The sequence below is a fragment of the Podarcis vaucheri genome (assembly GCF_965113315.1).
Source record: "Podarcis vaucheri genome assembly, chromosome: 4".
NCBI classification, from domain to species: Eukaryota; Metazoa; Chordata; class Lepidosauria; order Squamata; family Lacertidae; genus Podarcis; species Podarcis vaucheri.
This window is the reverse complement of record NC_138762.1, coordinates 6,842,473-6,865,035: the sequence shown is the minus strand read 5'-3', so window position 1 is coordinate 6,865,035 and position 22,563 is coordinate 6,842,473. Positions and strand designations below refer to the sequence as shown.

Genomic DNA, 22,563 nt, shown 5'->3' with positions numbered 1-22,563 from the left:
TCTTATAGACGAAAAAGTACAGTAAATGCGACTACCCGTAAGCTCCCATCTCTGTGACTTTGTATATGTGCAGCTTGAACCTGTGACGCAAACATCCCCTGCAATGTGCCTGCATGGCTGCCACAGAACTTTGAGGACTCCCGGCCCCTTCACTGAATTGGGGGGGGGGGCGTCTGCTATGTAAGAGGTTCATTTATAATTATATTTTGAGAATGATTCCTGTTCTTATGTAACTGCCTTGTTTTACACTTTCTCAGTGCCCCATGATCACGTTATAAAGTCGTGTCCTATGTTATAAACTGAGCACTGCAAGTTCTTCCTTATTGTTTTCCAGCGTATTTCTTATCAATACAAAATTCAGGCTAAGTTGAAGGTGCTGGTTTTGGTGTGTATAAAGCCCTAAAACAGCTGGGGACTAGGAGACCTGAAAGACCACCCACCCCCCTTATATACTCAATGGATCGCTGCCCCCTGCAGGTGAGAGACTCCTTCAGATACTAGCTTATCAGGAGGTCCAGTTCCTATGAGATAGGAATCAGGTCTTTAGTGTGGGGGCAGTGACCCTTTGTAATCCCCCCCACCTGAATATTAGGCAGGCACAGACTCTGTAGTCTTGTCAGCACCCGCTGAAGACTTTCCTTTTCCAGCAAGCTGTTGAAGTCAATATCTTTCCCAGGTTGCATCTGTACAGTGGTACCTCGCAAGACGAATGCCTCGCAAGACGAAAGAGTTTTCCATTTTTTGAGTCGTTCCGCAAGACGAATTTCCCTATGGGTTTGCTTCCCAAGACGAAACGTCTTGCGAGTTCTTGCAAGTTTGTTTCCTTTTTCTTAAAGCCGCTAAGCCGTTAATAGCTGCTAAGCCGCTAAGCCGCTAATAGCCGCTAAGCCGCTAATAGCCGCTAATAGCAGTGCTTCGCAAGACGAAAAAACCGCAAGACGAAGAGACTCGCAGAACGGATTAATTTCGTCTTGCGAGGCACCACTGTACTGGAATTGTTTTAATATGTTTGTATCACTTGTTGTTTGCTGTCCTGAGGTCCTCTGGGAGGAAGGGCCGCTGGACAGAACTTAAAGAAAACAATGATTTCATCAAGATATGCATTTTTATATACCGTATTTTTTGCTCTATAAGACTCACTTTTTCCCTCCTAAAAAGTAAGGGGAAATGTGTGTGCGTCTTATGGAGCGAATGCAGGCTACGCAGCTATCCCACAAGCCAGAACAGCAAGAGGGATTGCTGCTTTCACTGCACAGCGATCCCTCTTGCTGTTCTGGCTTCTGAGATTCAGAATATTTTTTTTCTTGTTTTCCTCCTCCAAAAACTAGGTGCGTCTTATGGTCTAGTGCGTCTTATAGAGCGAAAAATACAGTACCTTGTGGTTGGAGAACTGTGCTTCCAAATTTGGAGAAGTTTGAACTTTGAAGGTTAGGTGTTTCAGTTCGCTTATTGGTTTGGGAGATATGGATCGGGTGGGTTTGCCTACTAGCACACCTCTCTCCCATCCTTACCCCCTAATCTCATTATCAAACCTTTTATTGGCATCACATACAAACATCTAAAACAAATCAAGACAGAGTTACTACTTCCCCAGTGGCACAAAACATTTGCTAAAAGAAAGGAGGCAGAGCAGTCTATCGTCACATCTCTTGGTCTCCAGGGAGATCAGACGTCTGCAGTGTATTTCGACGACAAAAAACCCAAATAGAGATATTTAGCTACTAACTTGGTGAGCTCCTGATCTTTCCCCAGTAATAGAAAATGTATGACCTCCAACTCTGGTTTCCATTTGGGGATACATAGTTGATCTAGAAATTGCTGGCAAAGATCAGCATATAGTTTAAAATTAAGAACCATATATGTAAGGGTTTCCACCAGGTGGTCTTCACATGGGCAAGTTCTTTCTCCTTCCACATCTGGAGAGGTGACTGCTCACTGACAGAGCACCGGTTTTGCACTCAGAATTCCCCAGCTCACTCCCCAGGATTTTGACTCAAAAGGATTGCAGGATTGAGCTACCCTGACCAGCGGCTAAGAGCCAGGAGAGACCTCACTGGGCTGACTCAGGAGAAGGCAGCTTCATATGCCTACCCCCAAACCCAAGCTTCAGACCATCCCTCGACCCACACACTTCAGCTGAGACAGTTGAGATTCTCCAGAAGTTGAACAAAACACCCCATACCCGTCCCTGCACTTTCCTGACCCAATCGTGGAGCAAGTGTGATGACTTCTGTAGACTCACCATAACATGACATGCTCCAAACAACACTTCCCCTGGAGTCAGACTAACTTGCCCCAGTGTAACTGACACAAACTTTTAATAAACACACAATGCCACAGGATATATTATTGTCAATGTAAGCTTTCTTTTATACAAAAGCAATTATTCCTGGAAGGAAGTGTTCCAGCCCTAACTGGTTCTCTTCTTTGAGAGTCCATGTAATCCAGTAGTGACAGCGTCGGGCTTTAGAACAGCCAGTCCACCCGACTCTCTTGGACGAGGTCGTTCTCTCAGTTCTCTGTCCGTAAAATGGGCACATTAAGGCGCCACTTCCCTGTGCTGTTACTATACGTAAAGGGGATATCGTGATGAAATTGTAGGGCGTCGCTGCTTCCTCCATGAGGATAAGAAGGGTTCAACCATAACTCTGTGGCAGACAAAGGCAGCCTCCTCTTGCTGGTGCCGTTGCCCAATTTCCCACTGCTCTTCATCTTGAACCAGCAAAACAGAACCACAGGCCTCCCTCCAGGAAGGAAATATAAGACCCAAGGTGGTATGCAACGTCTAATGATCAGCTTGGGGATCCTATTATTACTGACAGGTGGATTGTATGTTTATGTATAATATTTATTTATACATTTTTTATACAAGTGCCCTTTGCCAAATGGCACTTGGGCAGCTAACACCAAGTTGTATGTACAAAAGAAGGAACGGATAAAAGTGCCAAAAAACGGCACGAGGAAGCCTCCTCTGTCTTCAGTCTCGTTCTGTTCACATAGCAGCTGGGACTCCTGCTTAACCTCTGCAGCTCAGCCTCTTCTTTTGGTGGAATAGAAATCGGTTCTGGTGCATTGGTCAAGCAGCTGACTCCTGGACCACTGACGGAGAGCTGGTGCCAGATTCTCTGCGGGCTCCACTCTCCTTCTTTTTTAACATGAAGTATAGAATGCAAAGCAACGCAAAGCAGCTTGCTTCCAAAAAAATCTGAAGGCCCACAAACCTGAGGGCCCAAAAAATTAAAAGAAAGAAATCAGTGAGGTCAAAGGGACCACAGTGCAGAATCTACCTGCCTGCCTAGCCAGCCTTCCATTTTAAAATGGATGCCAGGCCTCCTTCTCCACTCCCCAGGAATCCAAATTCTGCCACATGCCCTGCCTTGGGCTTGAAAGGACTACTGTGGCTAAAATTAAGATTCATACAACTAACCCTATCTTCTGACCTAGAGGAAACTTCTGAAAATCATCGTTATCTGAAGACATGGCCAGCACAGAAGGAGGAAACTAAGTAAAGCCAAAAGCAGTTGAAGGGCAAGTGTTATGCACCTGGCCACCTGAACAGATGGCCAGTCTTGTGGGACTTTACATCTATTTTGCTTTGTCTTGTTTTCACTTGGCTGTATTTTAAAATTGCTGTGCCATGAGATCAGTTGCAATGAGGGGCAGGGTATGCATTCTTTAAACTAAGCAAACTCCATCTTTTGCTGTTGCCTTTCCACCTGACCCTTGTCTGTAGATGGTATTGATGCCACAAACACACACACGCCAAATTCGTGACCTGTTATGGGGACAAAGAGAGGGGCTCAGGAGGAGGCTTACCTGTGCCGAAATAATAAATTGTTATAGTATCTGCAGGCTGTTCTCTTTTTGCACTTGTATTGCCACAGGACGCAGGCTGTGTCAATGAGGCTACCGTACACCACTGGCGCAGGCAACCAGGCTAGAAAAGCAAGCAAGAGGTTCATGCCACGTAAGAGTTGGCCTCCCACAGACCCTTCCAACAGCAGCCCTGATATCGCCAGATTTCAGCCTGGACCACTTGGCCATTTTGCAGGTTTTGGAGAACTGAAAGGGGTTAGAGAAGCACTGCGTTGAAGTCACCCAAGCAGCTTGCAAAGTGCTTGCTGGCCTCGCAGTAAGGAATAGGGAAATAGCCATGCAGTTTCATTCCAGGGCAGAAGAGAGTCACTGTACCACACGATGCACGGGGCCCCAATCACTGGCATCCTCTTTTGGAGCAGCCTGAATAAGGCAGATGCCTCCACCCCATATCTACGCCACTGCATGTTTACTGTATTCCACTGTAGTAAGAGCAGTGATTGTATTTCAGGTCCCCTGTCCCTCCATGTGTGTCTTTTTGTTTAAAAAAAAAATATTTGGTTGTATGTGTGTGTCTTTAATTTGAGGGGCTCAGTAAAAGGTACTGGGGTAAGTTAAACTGCAATGGAAATGTACGTGTGGCAGGGGGACAACCACCTATCCAAGGTACTGGTGGGAGCCAAATGATCCCAACATGGTTAACACTTTCCTTTAACAGTGCAATAGCTATATCTCCACATTTGGGGATGAAGTGCAACCAGAAGTGATTTTAGACACAGTTGGTGGAACTGCCTCGAAGCTAAAAGAAACTGGCAAGAAACAACAACCAATACAAGATCTGTTTTGAAACGCCAGGTTCAGAAAGACTTCTGAATATTTCTGTTTATGTAGTTGAAAAGTGCAACACCCAATGAAGAGGAAAATTTGTTATTTCAGATGATAGTGGTAGCACCAATTCCATATGCAAAATATTGTTGGAGAAAGGAAATGCCCCCATTTGACGGAATGTCACATCAAATTGTGGGAAATTTACTCAAAATTACTTGTGTTTGTTTCAGTTCACACAAGCAAAAAAAGAGGGTAAACAGATCTGAACAGGACTGGACACAACTTAGATAACTTTGGGGTAGTAAGCAGGTGGAGGTTGTTATAATTCTCAATTTTATGAAATGTGATTATGATTGCTTTTAAGGCTTACATTTTCTCTTTCTACTCATTTTTTAAATTTTACCACCTATTCCCCCCTATTTTTATCTTTTTTATAATTAAGAACTAGATGGACATTTCTATATTATTATCAGGGACGCGGACTTATAAAAAATATTGGGGGGGCCCGGGAAAGCTCGTGAAACGTAAATAAGCTCATGAATATGCAAATAAGCTCATGAATATGCAAATAAAGTGGCGCCGCCCCCTCGTGAGCGAATAGGGGAGAGCGTGCTGCTGCCTATTAATCAGCTCCGGAACAGCTGATATGCGGGAAACGTGGGTCTAGAGGCAGAAGCCCCCGCCCCCGGGGATTCCCCTGTTCTCGCGGGGGACGGCCGGGGCTCTCCAGCTAGGGCGCGCGGCTGGCTGGCTGGCTGGGGAGGGAGCAGGTGGGGAGGAGGCGGGGGACGGCGGCAAGGGCGCCCGAGATTATTGGGGGGGCTGAGCCCCCCCAAAAAAATTTTTGAGGGGGCTCAAGCCCCCTCAAGCCCCATGGAGTCGGCGCCTATGATTATTATTGATTACATATATTATAATCTCATGAATTGTGTGTGTGTATATCACTATTTAATATGATTTATTTGTCATTAAGAAAACTGATGATAGCATATGTTTGATTTTAAAACAAAACAACAACACCTACTTTATGTTGATGTGACAGATAAAATAAGGCGGTGTTAGCTATTTCATATACAGTCATACCTCGGGTTGAAGTAGCTTCAGGTTAAGGATTTTCGTTCGCATCACTTCATGATGCGAACGGGGCTCCAGAGCGGATCCCGTTCACATCCAGGGGTACCACTGTATTTTGGTTCTGTTTCTCAAGAAGGGTTTGAGTTGAAGAAAAACATTGCATTAGTAAGCAGGGGTCTGCCAAGCACAATGGGAATTACTGTTTTTTTTGTGTATAAGACTAGGTTTCCCCCCTAAAAAATAATGTCCAAAATGTGGGGGCATCTTATACACAGGGGCCATCTCCCCCATTTTCTTAAATTGGAGTCCCCCGAAATAGGGGTCGTCTTATACATGGGGGCGTCTTATAGATGGAAAAATACGGTAATATTGTTTGGGGGATCATTACATTATCACCCCTGCATAATTGCACACCTGTACTATAAAAAACTTATGTTGTATCTTAAATTTGGAATAATTATTCAGTATAGTGTGTGTGTGCTTTGACTATGAATTTATTGGGGCCTATTGGACCCCAGTCAAATGTGTAAATGCTTCTTGCATGTGTCCACAAGTTAAAATGCACAGAAAGCAAAGATTGCTCTGGCTTCTGAGATTTCACCCTGCACACTCAACAAGTGCTCAAGTTTTCTGTACAACCACCAAGGCTGGAAATTTCCTTTTCAGGATGCAAAATTCACCACCAAACAGCAAACTGACTGTGCCTCAAACACACACGCACCACTTGCCTCTGACTTACCTAGAACTCTCTGCATGAGGAACTGTATCCCAATGGCAAAAGACTTATCTTCAGGGTCAACGTTTCTGAAAGAGAAAGCCAAAAGGGATTGGTGGGAGCCGGAGGGGCATGTCTGCAGAAGGCTGTGAGCCCTTGGGGACTCTTCAGGCTAGGTGATCTGCTGCTACGCTAGAAAACAACTGCTTGCAAAAATGTGCACATTAGTTGAAACTGCATGCAAAAATGTGCTTATTGGGAGAAATCCACAACAGAACATGGGTAAATTTTCATGAGGGTTAATAACCATATATATGCAAATTGCTGCAGAAATCTGCAAAACTGAATTTAAGATTGGAAGTTGGGGGGGGGGGGGAATCAACTAAGAGAATTGAAATGGACAGATCCTTCCAGCCCTTGTTCCAGCTTTCTGCACATGAGGTGTATTTTTCAGAAGAGATTCTGTTCTCTTTCCCTTGCTGCTCCTAATGCCTGGAACTTCTTTTCGAAATGCTTTGTGGTGGCACTTCCTTCTCGCTCTCTCCCTTAAAATCCCCCCTGAAACTCACTTTTCACAGGAGGCTTATGCCCTTATTCCTATTCCTTACTCCCACTGAACTAAGCTCAAGAGAGAGCATTTAGCTGCATTTGTTCATATCCATATTTTTTCTTCCTTTGCCTTTCCCATTCCTGCCCCATAGCTGCCATTTCTTCCATTGTCAAAGTTTAGACTATAGGCTCTTTGGGGGTGCCATGCAATTCCCGGTGAACACTAATCAATAAACAACTGGGTATAAACTGTTGGTGTTTTTTTTTTAATGAGCCATCTCTTCCCTCCCCTTTGGGAAGGACAGGCATTCAAATACAGCAGAGCCCACAAACGCATCTGATCTAGATTCCTTGACAGAGAAATGCCACTGCTCGAATGTTCCTAGGAAGTCCTTTTAAAATGTCACGAAGTACCTCAGAACAAGCACGAAGCCCGGTGTGTGTGCGAGGCTCCCCAGGAAGGTGGATAAGGAGGCGATGGTCACAAAAGGCGCCAGGAATTTGGAACAGTGGAAGCTGCAGCTCCCAGGTGTAGCATATCCATAGCCGCCGTCGACAACAATGCAGTTGCAACTGGTGTAGTTCTGAGGGAAGGGGCAGGAAGTCAGAGAAGGAACAACGGCAACAGTACCAGAGGCAGGTGGGAGGAAAGGTTAAGACTGATCTCCTCCTTCCCTTCTCCCCATTGCCATTTCCCCATCTTGAAGAAGGAGCATCCATTAATCTAAAAGCGTGAATCAAAGAAGAAGAAGAAGAAGAAGAAGAAGAAGAAGAAGAAGAAGAAGAAGAAGAAGAAGTTTGGATTTGATATCCCACTTTATCACTACCCAAAGGAGTCTCAAAGCGGCTCACAATCTCCTTTCCCTTCCTCCCCCACAACAAACACTCTATGAGGTGAGTGGGGCTGAGAGACTTCACAGAAGTATGACTAGCCCAAGGTCACTCAGCAGCTGCATGTGGAGAAGCAGGGAATCGAACCCGGTTTACCAGATTACAAGTCTACCACTCTTAACCACTACACCACACTGGTGTAGAGTTGGAAGGGACCCCAAGGGTCATCCAGCTCAACCCTCTGCAATGCAGGAATCTTTTGCCCAGCATGGGGCTCATGTGTATTTCACATTAGTAAAGGTAAAGGTACCCCTGCCCGAACGGGCCAGTCTTGACAGACTCTGGGGTTTGTGCGCCCATCTCACATCTATTGGCCGGGGGCCAGCGCTGTCCGGAGACACTTCCGGGTCACATGGCCAGCGTGACAAAGCTGCATCTGGCGAGCCAGCGCAGCACACGGAACGCCGTTTACCTTCCCGCTGGTAAGCGGTACCTATTTATCTACTTGCACCCGGGGGTGCTTTCGAACTGCTAGGTTGGCAGGCGCTGGGACCGAGCAGCGGGAGCGCACCCCGCCGCGGGGATTCGAACTGCCGACCTTTCGATCGGCAAGCCCTAGGCGCTGAGGCTTTAACCCACAGCGCCACCCGCGTCCTGTATTTCACATTAGCAGTGCCCATTTTCAAGCCTGCCTGAGGGATACTGACCCGGTATCCTGTATGTGGAGGGGACTGAGTGTGGTTCCTTAAGGCCTAACTATGCGTGGCAGGCAAGAGCATGTAGCGGACTCTGGATGACAAAACAAAAGAGGGCCATTTGCAGCAGAGGCACGGAAGTGGTAGGGACACCTCTCACCTGATGCTTCTCCACTCCAAGCCCACCACTTTCCTGACCACTTTCCTCTTGCAGGCTTCTTTATGAAGATCTAGAAGAATCTATACTCACCAGAACTTTCTGTGTTTCGGATTCAATATTTAGCCCCGTGCAGCCAGCGTAGCAAGGGGAGATGTATTCAATACCATTCACACCGCACACAGGGTTATAGGCTGACGGGGAGCATTTGCACCTTTGGTTACAATCGAAAACGTGTTCCTCCATTCCAGAACTGCAGAAGGAAGAGCACAGAATTAGGTCAGCAAGAGCATCATGGCCCTGGGACATTTTTGCATGCACTTGCACAAAGGCTTATGCAAATACTTATTGGGGCTGTCATTCAGTACAAGACACTATAGTCAACTGATCGTATGAGTTTTACTTGATTAAATCGGCTTGCCTTTGCACATGAATTATATTTGAATACAAAAAGCTCTCCTTCCTTCCTTCCTTCCTTCCTTCCTTCCTTCCTTCCTTCCTTCCTTCCTGAATCAGAGAGTTAGGTCATCTAGCCCAACCCCCTGCAATGCTGGAATCTCAACTAAAGCATCCATGACAGAGTCTTCGTATGTGATGCTTACACGTGTCACAGCGGGCGGCATCCCAGTGCCAGGAACCGCTGAGCACTGCAACATGTGCTGAGAGGCGTAATTGCAGCCCCTCAGGCTAGAACCTTCTCGATCTGGCCTGGCTCCATATTCCTAGTTTCCTTTATGAGTCGACCTTGTTGCTTGAGCTGTGGCTCTAGAGGACCTTTTCATTTCCAGTCTTCTTCTTCAGCCCTGACTTTCTCCATACTGCAGACACCCTTTAATTCCTAAATTTGCTGCTCTGGTGGCCTTGCATTTTTGCTAAGGTTAGTCCCTGGTTCTCTCTCTTCCCCCACCCTCCTCCCCTTCACTACCTCTGTGACAACAACTGATAAATCTAATTAATCATAGTATCTATAAAGCAATGCTGGGGAACCTTCTTCAGTCCAAATGCCACATCCCCTCAGAGGCAACCCCTTCTGGGGGCTTCCGATCCGTGGTGGGAGTGGCTAGAGGCAGAAGAGGGGTGTGCAAAAGATGTGACAGAAGGCCAAGAAAAGCCTGCACATTCACCCACAGGCCTCATGTCTATTATAGAGCATCTTGGGACTAGATCCCATATACCAACAACTCCCAAACCCACAGAAACTTAGGAATGGGTCAGTGTTGAGAAAAGCAAGAGGGGTCGATGAGAAATGGCAGAGATCAGAGGTAGTATGGAGAAGCATGAGAGGAGCAAATGGGAATGCAAGATGGAAGAAGCTACGCAAGGTTGTTACCAGAATTTGGAGAAAGGTTGGAGGGGGGGGGGTTGGCCCTCCAGCAGACATCATACATACCCCCACTACCAAAATCAACACAATCACGCCCGCAAATGTTCCCACAAAACACTTCATCACACAGTCCCTGCCCCCATCGCTATTCAAAGGGGTCTCCGCTGCACAATACCAAATGTAACAGTTCACTGATAAATGTATCTATGTATTGGCTAAACGGGAAAACTTTAGAAAGTCATATAAAATCACTCCAATATCGGATTTGTGCCGTTCCAACTTTGTTCTGTTCAGGAAATGAATGGCTACCAAGGGGAGAGTCTGGGAAGTGGGCAGCCATAATCCCTGAAGCCCAAGATCATGTACCCAGCAACCTCTTGCATGGGAGATAATTGCTGGCATCCTGGCTCTGACTGCCAGACAGTAGCCATCCTAACCTCAGTTGGTTAGGATCTTGGTCAAGACAAAAGAGGTGTGGTTAACTTGGCCATGTACATACTCACCTTCGTTTTACAGTGGTACCTTGGTTCTTAAACGCCTTGGTACTCAAAACAACTTGGAATCCAAACACTGCAAACCCAGAAGTAAGTGTTCCAGTTTGCGAACTTCTTTGGGAAGTCGAATGTGCTCCGATTTGAGTGCCACACTTCCATTTTGAGAGTTAAGCTGAGGTCTGTCTGTTTTTGCTATTCATTTTGCAGTTTCATTTTTGCCGCTCTTTTTGTTTTGTTTTTGTGATTGTGTGGAACCCAATTCAACTATCGATTGATTCACTGATTGATTGTGTGACTGCAGTACATTGTTTATCGCTTTCATTTTATGGATCAGTGGTCTCGTAAGATAGGAAAATTCATGTTAAATTGCTGTTTTAGGGGTTGTTATTAAAAGTCTGGAACAGATTAATCCATTTTGCATTACTTTCTATGGGAAAGCGCGCCTTGGTTTTGGAAAGCTTTGGTTTTGGAACGGACTTCCGGAATGGATTAAGTTTGAGAACAAGGGTACCACTGTACTTAATTGGTGTGAAGTGGAGGTCAAGGTACGGATAGGGGCAAACCTGATGATCAGGTTTCTGCCAGAAGACCCCTCCCAGGTTATGAAATAGCTGTGATGTATATATGATGTATGTATGATGCTTCACTGAGGGTGTTGTGGGTAAAAAGGGAAATTTATAAAAAAGGGAGCCATCCTTTGTTCGGGGCTTCTTCCTGCTTTTTCCATGTGGTGGCTGAAAGTCCTGCAACAGTCTTCTAAATAAAGATCAGTCCTACAGGCTGCTGTTTTGCTCCTATATTCCTGGCTGCTGTCTTTGTTTGGCAATGCAAGTGAGCCCAAGGATTTTCCTATAACAAGGTGTAGACAGAAAATGGGTTTCCTGCAGAGCAAAGAGGAGGGAGTGCCAAAGAAGAAAGGAAGACTTAAGGAAGGAGCCAGGAATCGAGGCATGTCAACAGAAAATCCCTACAGTTACAAAGACTTTCATTTTTCTTCAAACCTACACTTCTATAGCCTTAAACTGGATAACTTCCCCACATCTTCCTTTAAACGGGCATGCTTGTATACCTTCCAGAAAGGTCAAGTCCTGCCACCGTCTGCGTCTGGCAGCCCAAGAAGAAGAGCGGCACGTCACAGATGGTACAGAGACCCATGCTGATTACGCTCATCAGGGCGATCTGGGTGAGGGAGAGGCGGCAGTTCCTTATGATGGCACCTCCAAGGGCGATTCCGAACATGCCACTCGGGATGTTGACAGCTCCTGTGGGGTGGTGGTGATGATTTGTTAAATTTGTATACCAACCTTCACACGAAGATCGCAACATAAAACTACAAAATCAGAACACAAAATACATTTTTAAAAAGCAACGATAACCCTGCCTGTTCCTTCTTTGAACTACAGGGGTTTTGTTACAATCAAGTGGTATGTGGATTTTGTTAGATATATAAAGAATGCAGAGATCCACCAGCAGAACAACCTTTCCCTGCCCACAGCCTGCTTATTTTAAAGTAGCTTCTTTAAAAAGGGGTGGAACTGGGCGGGGGTGGGTGTTTGCAGTTTTTCCTAACGGTGCTTCAAATATACATGATTTCACCGATGTGCACAGTGCCTCGGGACGTAACCCCCTTGTAAATGCGGGAAGGGTTGGCCTGTACAGTTGCACCCACATTCCTGCACTTCTATTGGGCATGCATTTGCCATTTTAGAGCAGGCATTCCACCTACAACCAACAACAGATTGACAAGGGTTTCTGATTCCCAGTTGTTTAAGAACAGTGACCGTGAAAAAGCTCTTGCGCCCACATTGAACTACTGAAAGAAATCTGGGTGGGAGGAAACCAGGAGTTCTTTTTGTGTCAAAAGCTCAGGCCTGCTACTGAAAAGCAAATTCCTGGGCTGAGCATACACTCAGACTCAGATGCCCACCCCTACTTTCCTCTGGGCTCTTGGGAATCCATTAGATTCCCAAAGTACATTCTACAACAAAAGCCTAAAGACTGCTCACCACCTGATGCAGAGCACAATCCCTTCCCATCTCTTGGCAAAGAGATGTAGGGATAACATGGTGCATTGTTTTCTTTATTGATTTCAGTGGGTTTACCCTGAGTAAAACTTAGCTGGATACCACTCATGATTTTTGCCCTGAAAAAATTGAACGCTGCCAAAATTTGACACAACACTGCCCCTTACTAAACGTGACAGGAATGGGATCTAAATGACCTTGAGATCTTGTGATCTGGAAACAAGGAAGCAGCACACACCTAGGATCATGTTGGCAACAGATGCTGACAGGGAGAACTGCCTCTCCAACAGTTTGGCCATGAAGGTTGCTATGCCAGCAATCATGCCAGAGAGATTGACCATAGCCAAGATGACCACAACTAAGATGGGATTCTTCATCAGCCTCATGAAAACCACAGGAAACACTGCAACAGAAGAAAGAGTAGCAAATTATAATTAATAATAAGAATAGGCTGTTGCTGTTTCTTGCTGCTACAGACTAAGTAGGTCTTTCTCAAAGTGGGTGCTTCTGCTCCTGGGGGGCAGTGGGAATACCTAAGGGGTGGTAAGTGGCAAGGGGGCACTGGAGGTATAAATGAATGTCAGACTTTGAAAAGCTGGTGTCACTGGATCAAGTTAATCAATTTTTGTTGAATTAGTTAAACTAAATAGTTTTAATTGGGTTTTAAATAAATTTGCAACTACTGTTTGGAATTCTGGATTTTGTTGTGTTATTATCTTCTTTGTGGGTTGTGCACACCATTTTTCTGAATAATGTTTTTTATCGGGTAGGGTAGAGGGAACTGGGTATAGGTTTATGGAACCAAGTGGGTGGTGGCGTGAAAACATTTGGGACCCACTCAGCTAACTCTTTTTTGCCTTGAAGAGGTGGCAACAGCAAGTATGGTAGTTTAGGCAGCCAACACAGGGTGGCAACATAATGTACATGTAGAAGGAATGGCAGCTTAGCCTGTCTAACAAAATCTGTTGCTCAGAATAAAGAACTAGCTGGGGCTTAAAAGGACTTAAAAGGGTATGTTTAGCATGGAAAAGAGGAGACTTGAGAGGAAATATGAGAGCCACCTTCAAATATCTTAAGGGCTGTCACATGGAGGATGGAGCAAGCTTGTTTTCTGCTGCTCCAGAAGGGAGGGCCAAAACCAATGGATTTAACTAACAAGGAGTTTCTGACTAAATATTAGGAAGGAATTTCTGACAGCAAGAGCTGTTTGGCAGTGGAACGGTCTCCCTCGGGAGGTGACAGACTCTCCTTCCTCGGACGTTTTGAAGCAGAACTTGGATGGGCATCTGTCCTGGATGCTTGAGCTGAGATCCCTGCATTGTAAGGGGCTGGGCTAGACGACCCCTGGGGATCCCTTCCACCTCAACAATTCTATGATTCTATGACCAGTGGAGCCAGTATGGTCAGCCGATGGAGTGCTAAGTGAGGTGTTTGAGGCTTGTATGGCAGTTGACACCGTGCCCTTCAGGAACCTGCATTTCAGAGGACATGTGGTAAGTTACGCTGTCAGGTGACTAAGAAATGGGGGGGGGGGAGGATCTGCAAGGCTTGCAGAGGAAAGAGTTCCCTGGTGGTTGGGCCAGGAAGGCTCTGAAACCTAGCTGGTGGAAGCCCAGGCCACACAGAGAGACACCCACACCCACACAGAGAGACACTCCCCCCCTTCCCTACTCCTTTTTCCTTTATATGGAAAAATTCCAATGGCAGAATAGTAGTGCCAGTAGAAACTCTTGATCCACAGAGGATGATGGCATGGCCCAACGAGTCAGGCCACCCCTCACATGAGCAGACTTTGCGGTCAACAACATCCCCGCAAAGACTTCTGCCAATGTACAAGGTGTTGTTCCTTGGCAGTTCATCAGATATCATTTTATTTGTATGCCGCCTTTCCACAACTCAAACAAATGCTCAAGGCGGCCTACAACATGAAATACACACACACACACACAACTTCAACAAAAGTAGTCATAAACAGGAAGCAAAGCATTAAAAAATATATAACCAAACTGAACAATTTCCACGTAAATCATAACAGGATCTAAAACGAAGATACAGTGGCACCTTGGTTTGAGAACAGCTTAGTTTAAGAATGCTGCAAACCCAGAAGTAGGTGTTTTAGTTTGTGAACTTTGCCTTGGAAGCAGAACATGTTCCGCTTCCTGTTGAGTGTGTTCCGTTGTAAATCGAGTCCCCTGCTGCTATGGGAAAGTACACCTTGGTTTAAGAACACTTTGGTTTAAGAACGGACTTCTGGAACGCATTAAGTTCGTAAACCAAGGTACCACTGTACAAAAAACCAACAAGAACTCCTCCTCAGCCCAAGAGTCTTTTGCAGTTCAGCTGATAAAGCACCCCCTTCCCTCTGGGTGGTAAGCTCAGGAGCTGCTGGATTCCTCTATTGCAGTAGAATGCTTTGCACGGTGATCTCTCTCTCTCTCTCTCTGGAATTTGTCTCCCTGTCTGATTAACATTTTCTTGGCCGTCCAGAAGCACAGTGGCAGATTGGAAGCATACTGTATCTGATGGAAATAAAACTTGCCAGGCTAAAAGTAGGAACAGGGCATTTAGCTTAATCCGGAGGAGAAAGAGAGTGCTTTATTGGACCGGACAGCAAATGTTCCCCATTACTCTGCCTGATAACAGATCTCTAAATCAATCTTAAGTACGCTGCATCCCGACAGACCTTTAAAGCTGCAGTTTTACAGCGTGTCTGGAATTTCCCCTGCAATCGTGGAGAAAGTTATAGGCTCGTCTTTGGCCCTTTATCGCTTTATCATGATGCAGATTAGTAGTCTGGTGGCTGGTTAAAAACTGCCCGGTGTTACCAAGAAGAGCCATTCAGTTGCAATTCTCCACAAACCTATTTTTCCCTGTGCAAATGGACTCAGGGCCATTATGAAGGAACTGGAGGAAGCCATAGTGATTTCAGCCAAACCTCCTTCCCCAGCAGTGGAAGTCTGAATGTTCACAGTGTCTACTACATGCCAGCCTAATTAGAAAATTTACTCTATCTATTGTTTGCAGATCCAGTTATTAATTCTGAAAAAAGCAACTTCACTAGTGAAGTTCAAAACAACCTTGACAGATTAGAGAACTGGGCCAAAACAAACAAGATGAATTTTAACAGGGAGAAATGTAAAGTATTGCACTTGGGCAAAAAAAAATAAAAAAAAATGAGAGGCACAAATACAAGATGGGTGACACCTGGCTTGAGAGCAGTACATGTGAAAAGGATCTAGGAGTCTTGGTTGACCACAAACTTGACATGAGCCAACAGTGTGACGTGGCAGCTAAAAAAGCCAATGCAATTCTGGGCTGCATCAACAGGAGTATAGCATCTAGATCAAGGCAAGTAATAGTGCCACTGTATTCTGCTCTGGTCAGACCTCACCTGGAGTGCTGTGTCCAGTTCTGGGCACCACAGTTCAAGAAGGACACTGACAAACTGGAATGTGTCCAGAGGAGGGCAACCAAAATGGTCAAAGGCCTGGAAACGATGCCTTATGAGGAACGGCTAAGGGAGCTGGGCATGTTTAGCCTGGAGAAGAGGAGGTTAAGCGGTGATATGATAGCCATGTTCAAATATATAAAAGGATGTCACATAGAGGAGGGAGAAAGGTTGTTTTCTGCTGCTCCAGAGAAGCGGACACGGAGCAATGGATCCAAACTACAAGAAAGAAGATTCCACCTAAACATTAGGAAGAACTTCCTGACAGTAAGAGCTGTTCGACAGTGGAATTTGCTGCCAAGGAGTGTGGTGGAGTCTCCTACTTTGGAGGTCTTTAAGCAGAGGCTTGACAACCATATGTCAGGAGTGCTCTGATGGTGTTTCCTGCTTGGCAGGGGGTTGGACTCGATGGCCCTTGTGGTCTCTTCCAACTCTATGATTCTATGATTCATGCCTACATGGGGAAACATGGGTGCCTGTGTAATGTGTGAACCAAGACATGTGTAGGCTTCATAACTTCTAGATGGGCAAATAAACACAAGCTTACTTCCGATGAACTGTTTCAGAGTGTAGTCTTTCAGTTCTTTTTCTTTACTTCTTTCGGGTAGGAAGTCGTTGTTTTGAGCTTCTGAAGGGCTGTTCTGGGTCGACTCTTCCTAGAAATGGGCAAGTGACATTGAGTCAGTGTGGTCAGAGCGTCAGACTAGAACCTGAAAGAGCAGCTTTCAAATCCCTGCTTGGCCATAAAGCTCACAGGTGGCCTTGGGCCAGCTACTGCCTCAGCCTAAACACAGGGACTTTGTGGGGATTAAATGAGTAGGGGGATAAGCCACGTATGCCACCTTGAACTCCTTGGAGAAAATGGGGGGGGTATATACCAGTAAATGCAATAAATAAAGAAACAGTAATATTCCTGGGAAACCTCTGGATCAGTCCACCAAAGCGAGAATCCTGCACAAAAGACCAGGAGTCCTTAAAGCTGGACTTTGGTCTCTCCATAGTCCACTTTGTCAATCTCACTCCCAAACTCAGATGAACTCAACCTCACTTTTTATCCCCCCCCCCCGCTTCAGTCAGAATTGCATCCTACTGCTGTTTCCCTTTTTGCTACGCCTCCTTTGCCACACGACCGCAACCCACTGTTTCCGCAGAGCGATGCAACCCCACTGCACACTTAGTATTTTATCGGTTTCCATTATAGGCCAGCTACTATTATATCAGCCAGCTACTAATCTGATAAGTTTAGCAGCTGTCTGATTCAAATCATTTTCCACTGGATTAGCTAACTGCATTCTGCTTCAGTCTGATCCAAACCCACCCACAGATTTCCATAGACATTTTCAGCAGGGGTATAACACACACACACACGTGCACACAGAGTCAACCCACAGCATCCATCCATTTAACCTGTACAATTTCAGCTTTACGCATTTGACCGAAAAAATATATATTTAATGGGGTGGGGGGGCATCCAGGAAAAAAAGTCAGCAATCCCACCGACCGTTGTATTTGCCTTGGGATCCAGGAGTACCCACCCCCAAGCTACAAATCTGCTTCAGAGGACGGGTAAACCCATCAAGAGCAGAAAACCTCCCATTCATCCAGTCTAAGGAACTGCCCCCTTAGGACTGAGCTTCAGTTTGTTGGCTTTCATCCAGTCCATTACCGAGGCAAGACAAGACAACTGTCCAGCACATCCACTGCCCCACCTGCAGATGTAAAGGAGAGGTAGAGCTGTTGTGTCATCGGCACATTGCTGACAACATACTCCAAAGCTCTGAATGACCCCACCTAGTGGTTTCATGTAGATGTTAAACCTCCTAGGGCAGGGGTCTGCAACCTTTAAGACAAAAAGAGCCACTTGGACCTGTTTCCGAAGAAAAAAAAACTGGGAGCCGCAAAACTCGTCATTATAAAAATAACTTTTTTGTCACTTTTTATTATTATTTCTTTGTTTGACCCCTCAGAATTACTCCTCCTCATAGAAATAAACATTAAATTAACAAGTTACCTTTTTGTGTGTGTGTGTTCTTCACTCCCCTTCAAAACAGTGACCAGCGTACATGCCCCTTACAATGTAGCGGGCAGGTGGGCGGGAAGGTGACATCGGGACGGTGCGTGACTAACGCACGCACCGCCCCCATGTGACGTCACAGCCAGTACAGCGCCCGCCACAGTGAGGAGTGTCGGGGCGCACAATGCGCCTCCTCCCCTCGCTAGTATCCTCCCCGGAGCCGCGGCAAAGGTGTTAAAAAACCTACCCGTGGCTCCAGAGCCGCGGGTTGCAGACCCCTGTCCTAGGGGATAAAATTGAGGCCTGAAGAACTGAAGGCTCCATGGAGCTGAAGAGCACTCCCCGAGCATCACCCTCTGGAAGCAAGCATCCAAGCAGGACCGGAACCACAAAGCAGTGCCGTCGCCACCTCAACTCAAGACAGCTACTCCAGAAGGATATCATGGTTGGTGGTATCAAAAGTTGCTGAGAGGTCAAGTAGAATTAACAGGGACACATTTCCCATGTCTCCCTCCCAACAGTGGTCATCATATAGAATGACCAAAGCAGTTTCTGTGCTAAAACTGGGCCTAAACCCCAATTGAAATGGATCTAGAAAATCAGTTTCCTCCACCTCCATAACCACCTGCTTAATAGCCTGGCCCAAGAAAGGGAGATTGAAATCCAAAGACTCAGTGAGGTCACCAACATAAAACATCCTTTTATCACTCTGATGTTTTTGTAATCATGTTCTCCTCAAATCCGCTATTTTGCCAAGAAAAAGGCTAGAAGAGAGTTTTTGTCCTTCTCTGTGTTAAGGCTATTGGATCGCCTCTGTGGACTTTGTTACAGTGGACAGCCCTGTCCCCAAGATTCCCTAGGAGCAAATCAATTTGGCTCTGTGCAAATAGAATGGCATAAAATCAAATGGATGCAGCAAAGTCAGCACTCCACTTAAAGGCAGAAAAGATCCATTTAAATATCCTTCCATGGAGAGGTTAATGCCTGCGTTGTCTTTCTGGCCTGGCTCTCAGCTTCATGGCACTTAGTAGCTGAATGCTGAATCTGGCTAGTACAAGTACAGTTGGTTTACTATGAAAGCTAAAACACTCATGACATGGAAGTGTGTGTATATGTATAAACCCTGACGATGGCTTGTTCTGGGAAGCAACGTCAGGAGGAAGAGACTTGGAGAAGCAACAGGTGAGAATGCTTAACCCCCCCCATCCTGAAATCACTTCTTCCCTCTACTGCTGCTCACCCCAACCTCTACAATATGGTTACCAGATGTCCCTGTCTCCCAGGGACAGTCCCCGGATTTACAAATCTGTCCCTGGCCAAAATCTGTCCCCAGAATGTCCCTGGATTTAATTTAACGTCCCTGGATTTATATTTTAAGTGTTCTAGATTTATTAGTAGGGAATGAATGTTGCGTGATTGGTTCAATGGCACAAGACACATCACATGGGGACTTCCAGTGAGGCAAAATGGCAGATGCCACGGCAGCGAGCAGCTCCTGAAGCCAGCCAGAAGAGCCAACTGTGCTACCAGGCTGGCTCCTGGTTGCTGAGACTGCCGCTGCCACGGCCGAGGGGGAACCACTCAACACCCCCCCCCCCTCATGACCCAAATCAAGCCGGGTGTGAAAGTGCCCGGCCACCCGGCCAACAGCCCAGCGGCACTCCGGGGCCAGGGAAACCCTGGAGCCAACGCAGGGAGAAGGAGGAGAGGAGGAGAAGGAAGGGAGAGAAAGAGGAAGGAGAAAAAAGAGGGGAGCCCCGATCTTGCCGCACTGCTGCTGCCGCCGCTAAGGAACAGAGGTAGGAGAGCACTGGCAGGGCAAGGAAACGTGGCCGACCCCAGGCCTGACCCGAGCCTACTCCAGGGTGGCTAGCACCCCAAGAGAGCAGGCTGGGGCCCAGAGGAAGGCTGCACAACAGAGGAGACCACAGAAGAGATTACCTCTTCTTTTTTTTTAAAAAAAAACTTTTTTTAATAACTCCCCCTCTTTCTTTCTCTCTTTTTAAAAAAAGTGTACCTGGATTCTTTGGGGGGGGGGATCTGGTAACCTTACCCTACAAAGGCTTGTGAGGGTAAACATGTCTGGAATGCAGTTGGGGAAAGCAGTTGCATCAGAAAACCAGAGGGGCAGGGAAGGGTTAAGCATCTGTCTCCCCCTACCACTGCCTCAGCTTCAGTTTGACCCCTCCTCACGAGGAGGAAACCATGACCGTCACACAGGACATTCTCTTGGGGCTTCTTGCATCCTGATGAAACTTTGCAGGCCACTTGGGCTGAGGCTTCTACTGAGAAATGCAGGTGGAGCGGAGGCAGGAAAAAAGCAATTACCCAGCTTGGGAAGTGGCCAGGACATCAAAACTTATCACTGCTGCTCTTACAGCGCATGCCAAGGGATTGTTAACAATCAGGAGCAACCAGGGTCTCGGCTTTATGTCTCACTGGAAAAAGAGCAATTCATTTCAAAAAGCTGCTTCTCCTCCACGCTTCTTGCAGCAAACTGTTTTCCAGTGATCGCTCCGCAGAGCTCACAAAAGCAGGCATTTCTGCCTCAGCAGAAGATTGTGTTTGCTTGATCTGATCTTTTGGAGAAACTGCTCATAATCAAGGGGGAAGCAACTTAGCAAACAAATGAAACTTCTCCTACCGCCACCCTTCCCAGCCCATCTTCACCTTCTCTAAGAATGCCTCTGGATCAACGCCACCCACGTCCCTAGGGCTGGCCCTACCATTAGCCAAAGTGGGGTGGCGCCTCAGGTGGCAGATTCTGAAGGCCAGGGAGTGCCTGCTCTGTGCTCCCTAAGCTAATCCGCTGCCCTCAAGTGTAGAGGAGGGCACTGTCTATTTGCCAGTGATGAAGTAACATTCAATGACTGGTCTTCTGTACGTCGTTTGTGGAGGCACCATTTGCTCCTTCACTTTAAGCAGCAAAAAGGTTTGGGCCTTCCTTGTCTCTCACACAGGACACAAAGACAGAAACTCAGCTTTCCTTCTGCCACATGGCCAGAACACTTTGTCGTGAGACTCGCACCCGCTTCCACTTTCACGACTTGAAGTTTGACAGTGCACCTACTCATGAATGGCTTGTCTGGGCTTCCTGTGCCAGGGGATGGACGCTTCTCCCAACGCCTTGGAGCAAGATAGACGGAGATAATCAGAAAATGATGGGGGAATTTTATTTTCTGCATTCCTCTTTGATTGGAAAAGGGACCTTGCTCTCACCCACAGTTTGCCTGGCGGTCTGGCACTCTCTTCCTCATGGAATGTGAGGGTAGGAAAGGCACTGGGTGCATGGAGTACTCTGGCTGCCGCAACCACCCCACCGCCCCCCGATCCTTTTCCTGGAAGCACAGGCTATCCTGCTAATTCGGTTTGTTTAATTGGAATAAACTACAGGCGCATTCTAGAGATGGTGAGATAAGAAACTGTGAAAACGAACCCAGCTACAAGGATTTAAAAGGTTTAGATTGAGAGGGGATTTCATTCGGTGAAAGAGACATTGCGGGGAGGGGAGCCCACACTTTGCTTATATCAAAGTTTTTCTCTACATTTATGATATGGCAACCCTCCCCTGAATGCAGGGTTGTTGTTTTTTTAAAAAAATATCTGTACAAGTGTGGAAGGAATAAATTGGAATATAAATAAGGAATGTAACAAAACTGGAACTGAACATGCATGAGAGAAAGGAACTGAGAGGGAAGGGAGGGGGGAAACGCTATGCTTCGAAAATATGGAGCAAAGTCCTCTCTAACCTCCTTTATCCACAGAGGAATGTGTTTGAGATAAGGACAATTGGCCATAAATCAGCAGCAGGGAAGAAAGGAGTCTACCAGCTGCAAGAACAGAAGCTTTTGGATTAACTATTTGCAGTCTGAATTCAGACTGTTCTTCCTAGGCTGGAAAAATGGTGAAGATGGCTTGATGAAGTGATGCAGTGACTTTTGGAAACTGAGATAACTGCTTCTCCTGAGACATGACGGGAACCATCAACAGTTGTAATAATGAAGGATATAACACCATATATGGACGGGAAAACATCATGGGGGGGGGAACTGTCACACACAAGAATAAGAATTACAGTTAGAGTTCCTCACTTGGAACTTCATAAATTACCTGATATACCAACACGAATGAAATCACAAGATTGTAGGTCTTATATAAGGGATTATTTTATCTAAATGGAAAGTAATGGAAATTATTAAGATTTTGGAATGCAGAAAAAATGTTGAAGAATGAAGTCATCAAATCTAGCATGTCAGGACGCCAGTTTGATTAAATTGTATAATCTGACATTGGAATAATTGGCATTAATAATTGTAATAGCTGGATAAAAATGGTATTGTTATAATGAGGCTGCTATTGGAACGATATTCGAAAATCAATAAAAACGTATTTTTTAAAAAAATAATGAATGGCTTGTCTGAATGCTTGAATACTTGTCTGTGTCTTGATTCTTCAATCTGCCTGTTTCCCAAACCTGTGCAAGTCCACCCACCCACCCAATCCACTTTTGTGAAACATGGTCAGTGCGTTAAAAATGTAGAAAAGACATAAATGTGAAAAGTCATCATTTCTGAGTGTGCTGCTTTCCTTTCCG

General features: G+C 46.0%; 1 protein-coding gene across 1 annotated transcript in view; it reads right to left on the bottom strand.

Moving 5' to 3' along the window:
• Window positions 1-2,344: 2,344 nt before the first annotated feature.
• The window catches only part of SLCO2B1 (solute carrier organic anion transporter family member 2B1), a 31,364-nt gene continuing 11,145 nt past the window's right edge, over window positions 2,345-22,563 (bottom strand). Inside the window, exons 8-15 of the mRNA XM_082219328.1 lie at window positions 16,503-16,611; window positions 12,746-12,910; window positions 11,553-11,745; window positions 8,759-8,918; window positions 7,397-7,566; window positions 6,458-6,522; window positions 3,817-3,937; window positions 2,345-3,221 (exon numbers count right to left, since the gene is read on the bottom strand). Of these exons, the coding sequence (XP_082075454.1) occupies window positions 3,077-3,221; window positions 3,817-3,937; window positions 6,458-6,522; window positions 7,397-7,566; window positions 8,759-8,918; window positions 11,553-11,745; window positions 12,746-12,910; window positions 16,503-16,611 (1,128 nt within the window). The 3' untranslated portion in view covers window positions 2,345-3,076. The remainder of the gene's footprint in view (window positions 3,222-3,816; window positions 3,938-6,457; window positions 6,523-7,396; window positions 7,567-8,758; window positions 8,919-11,552; window positions 11,746-12,745; window positions 12,911-16,502; window positions 16,612-22,563) is intronic.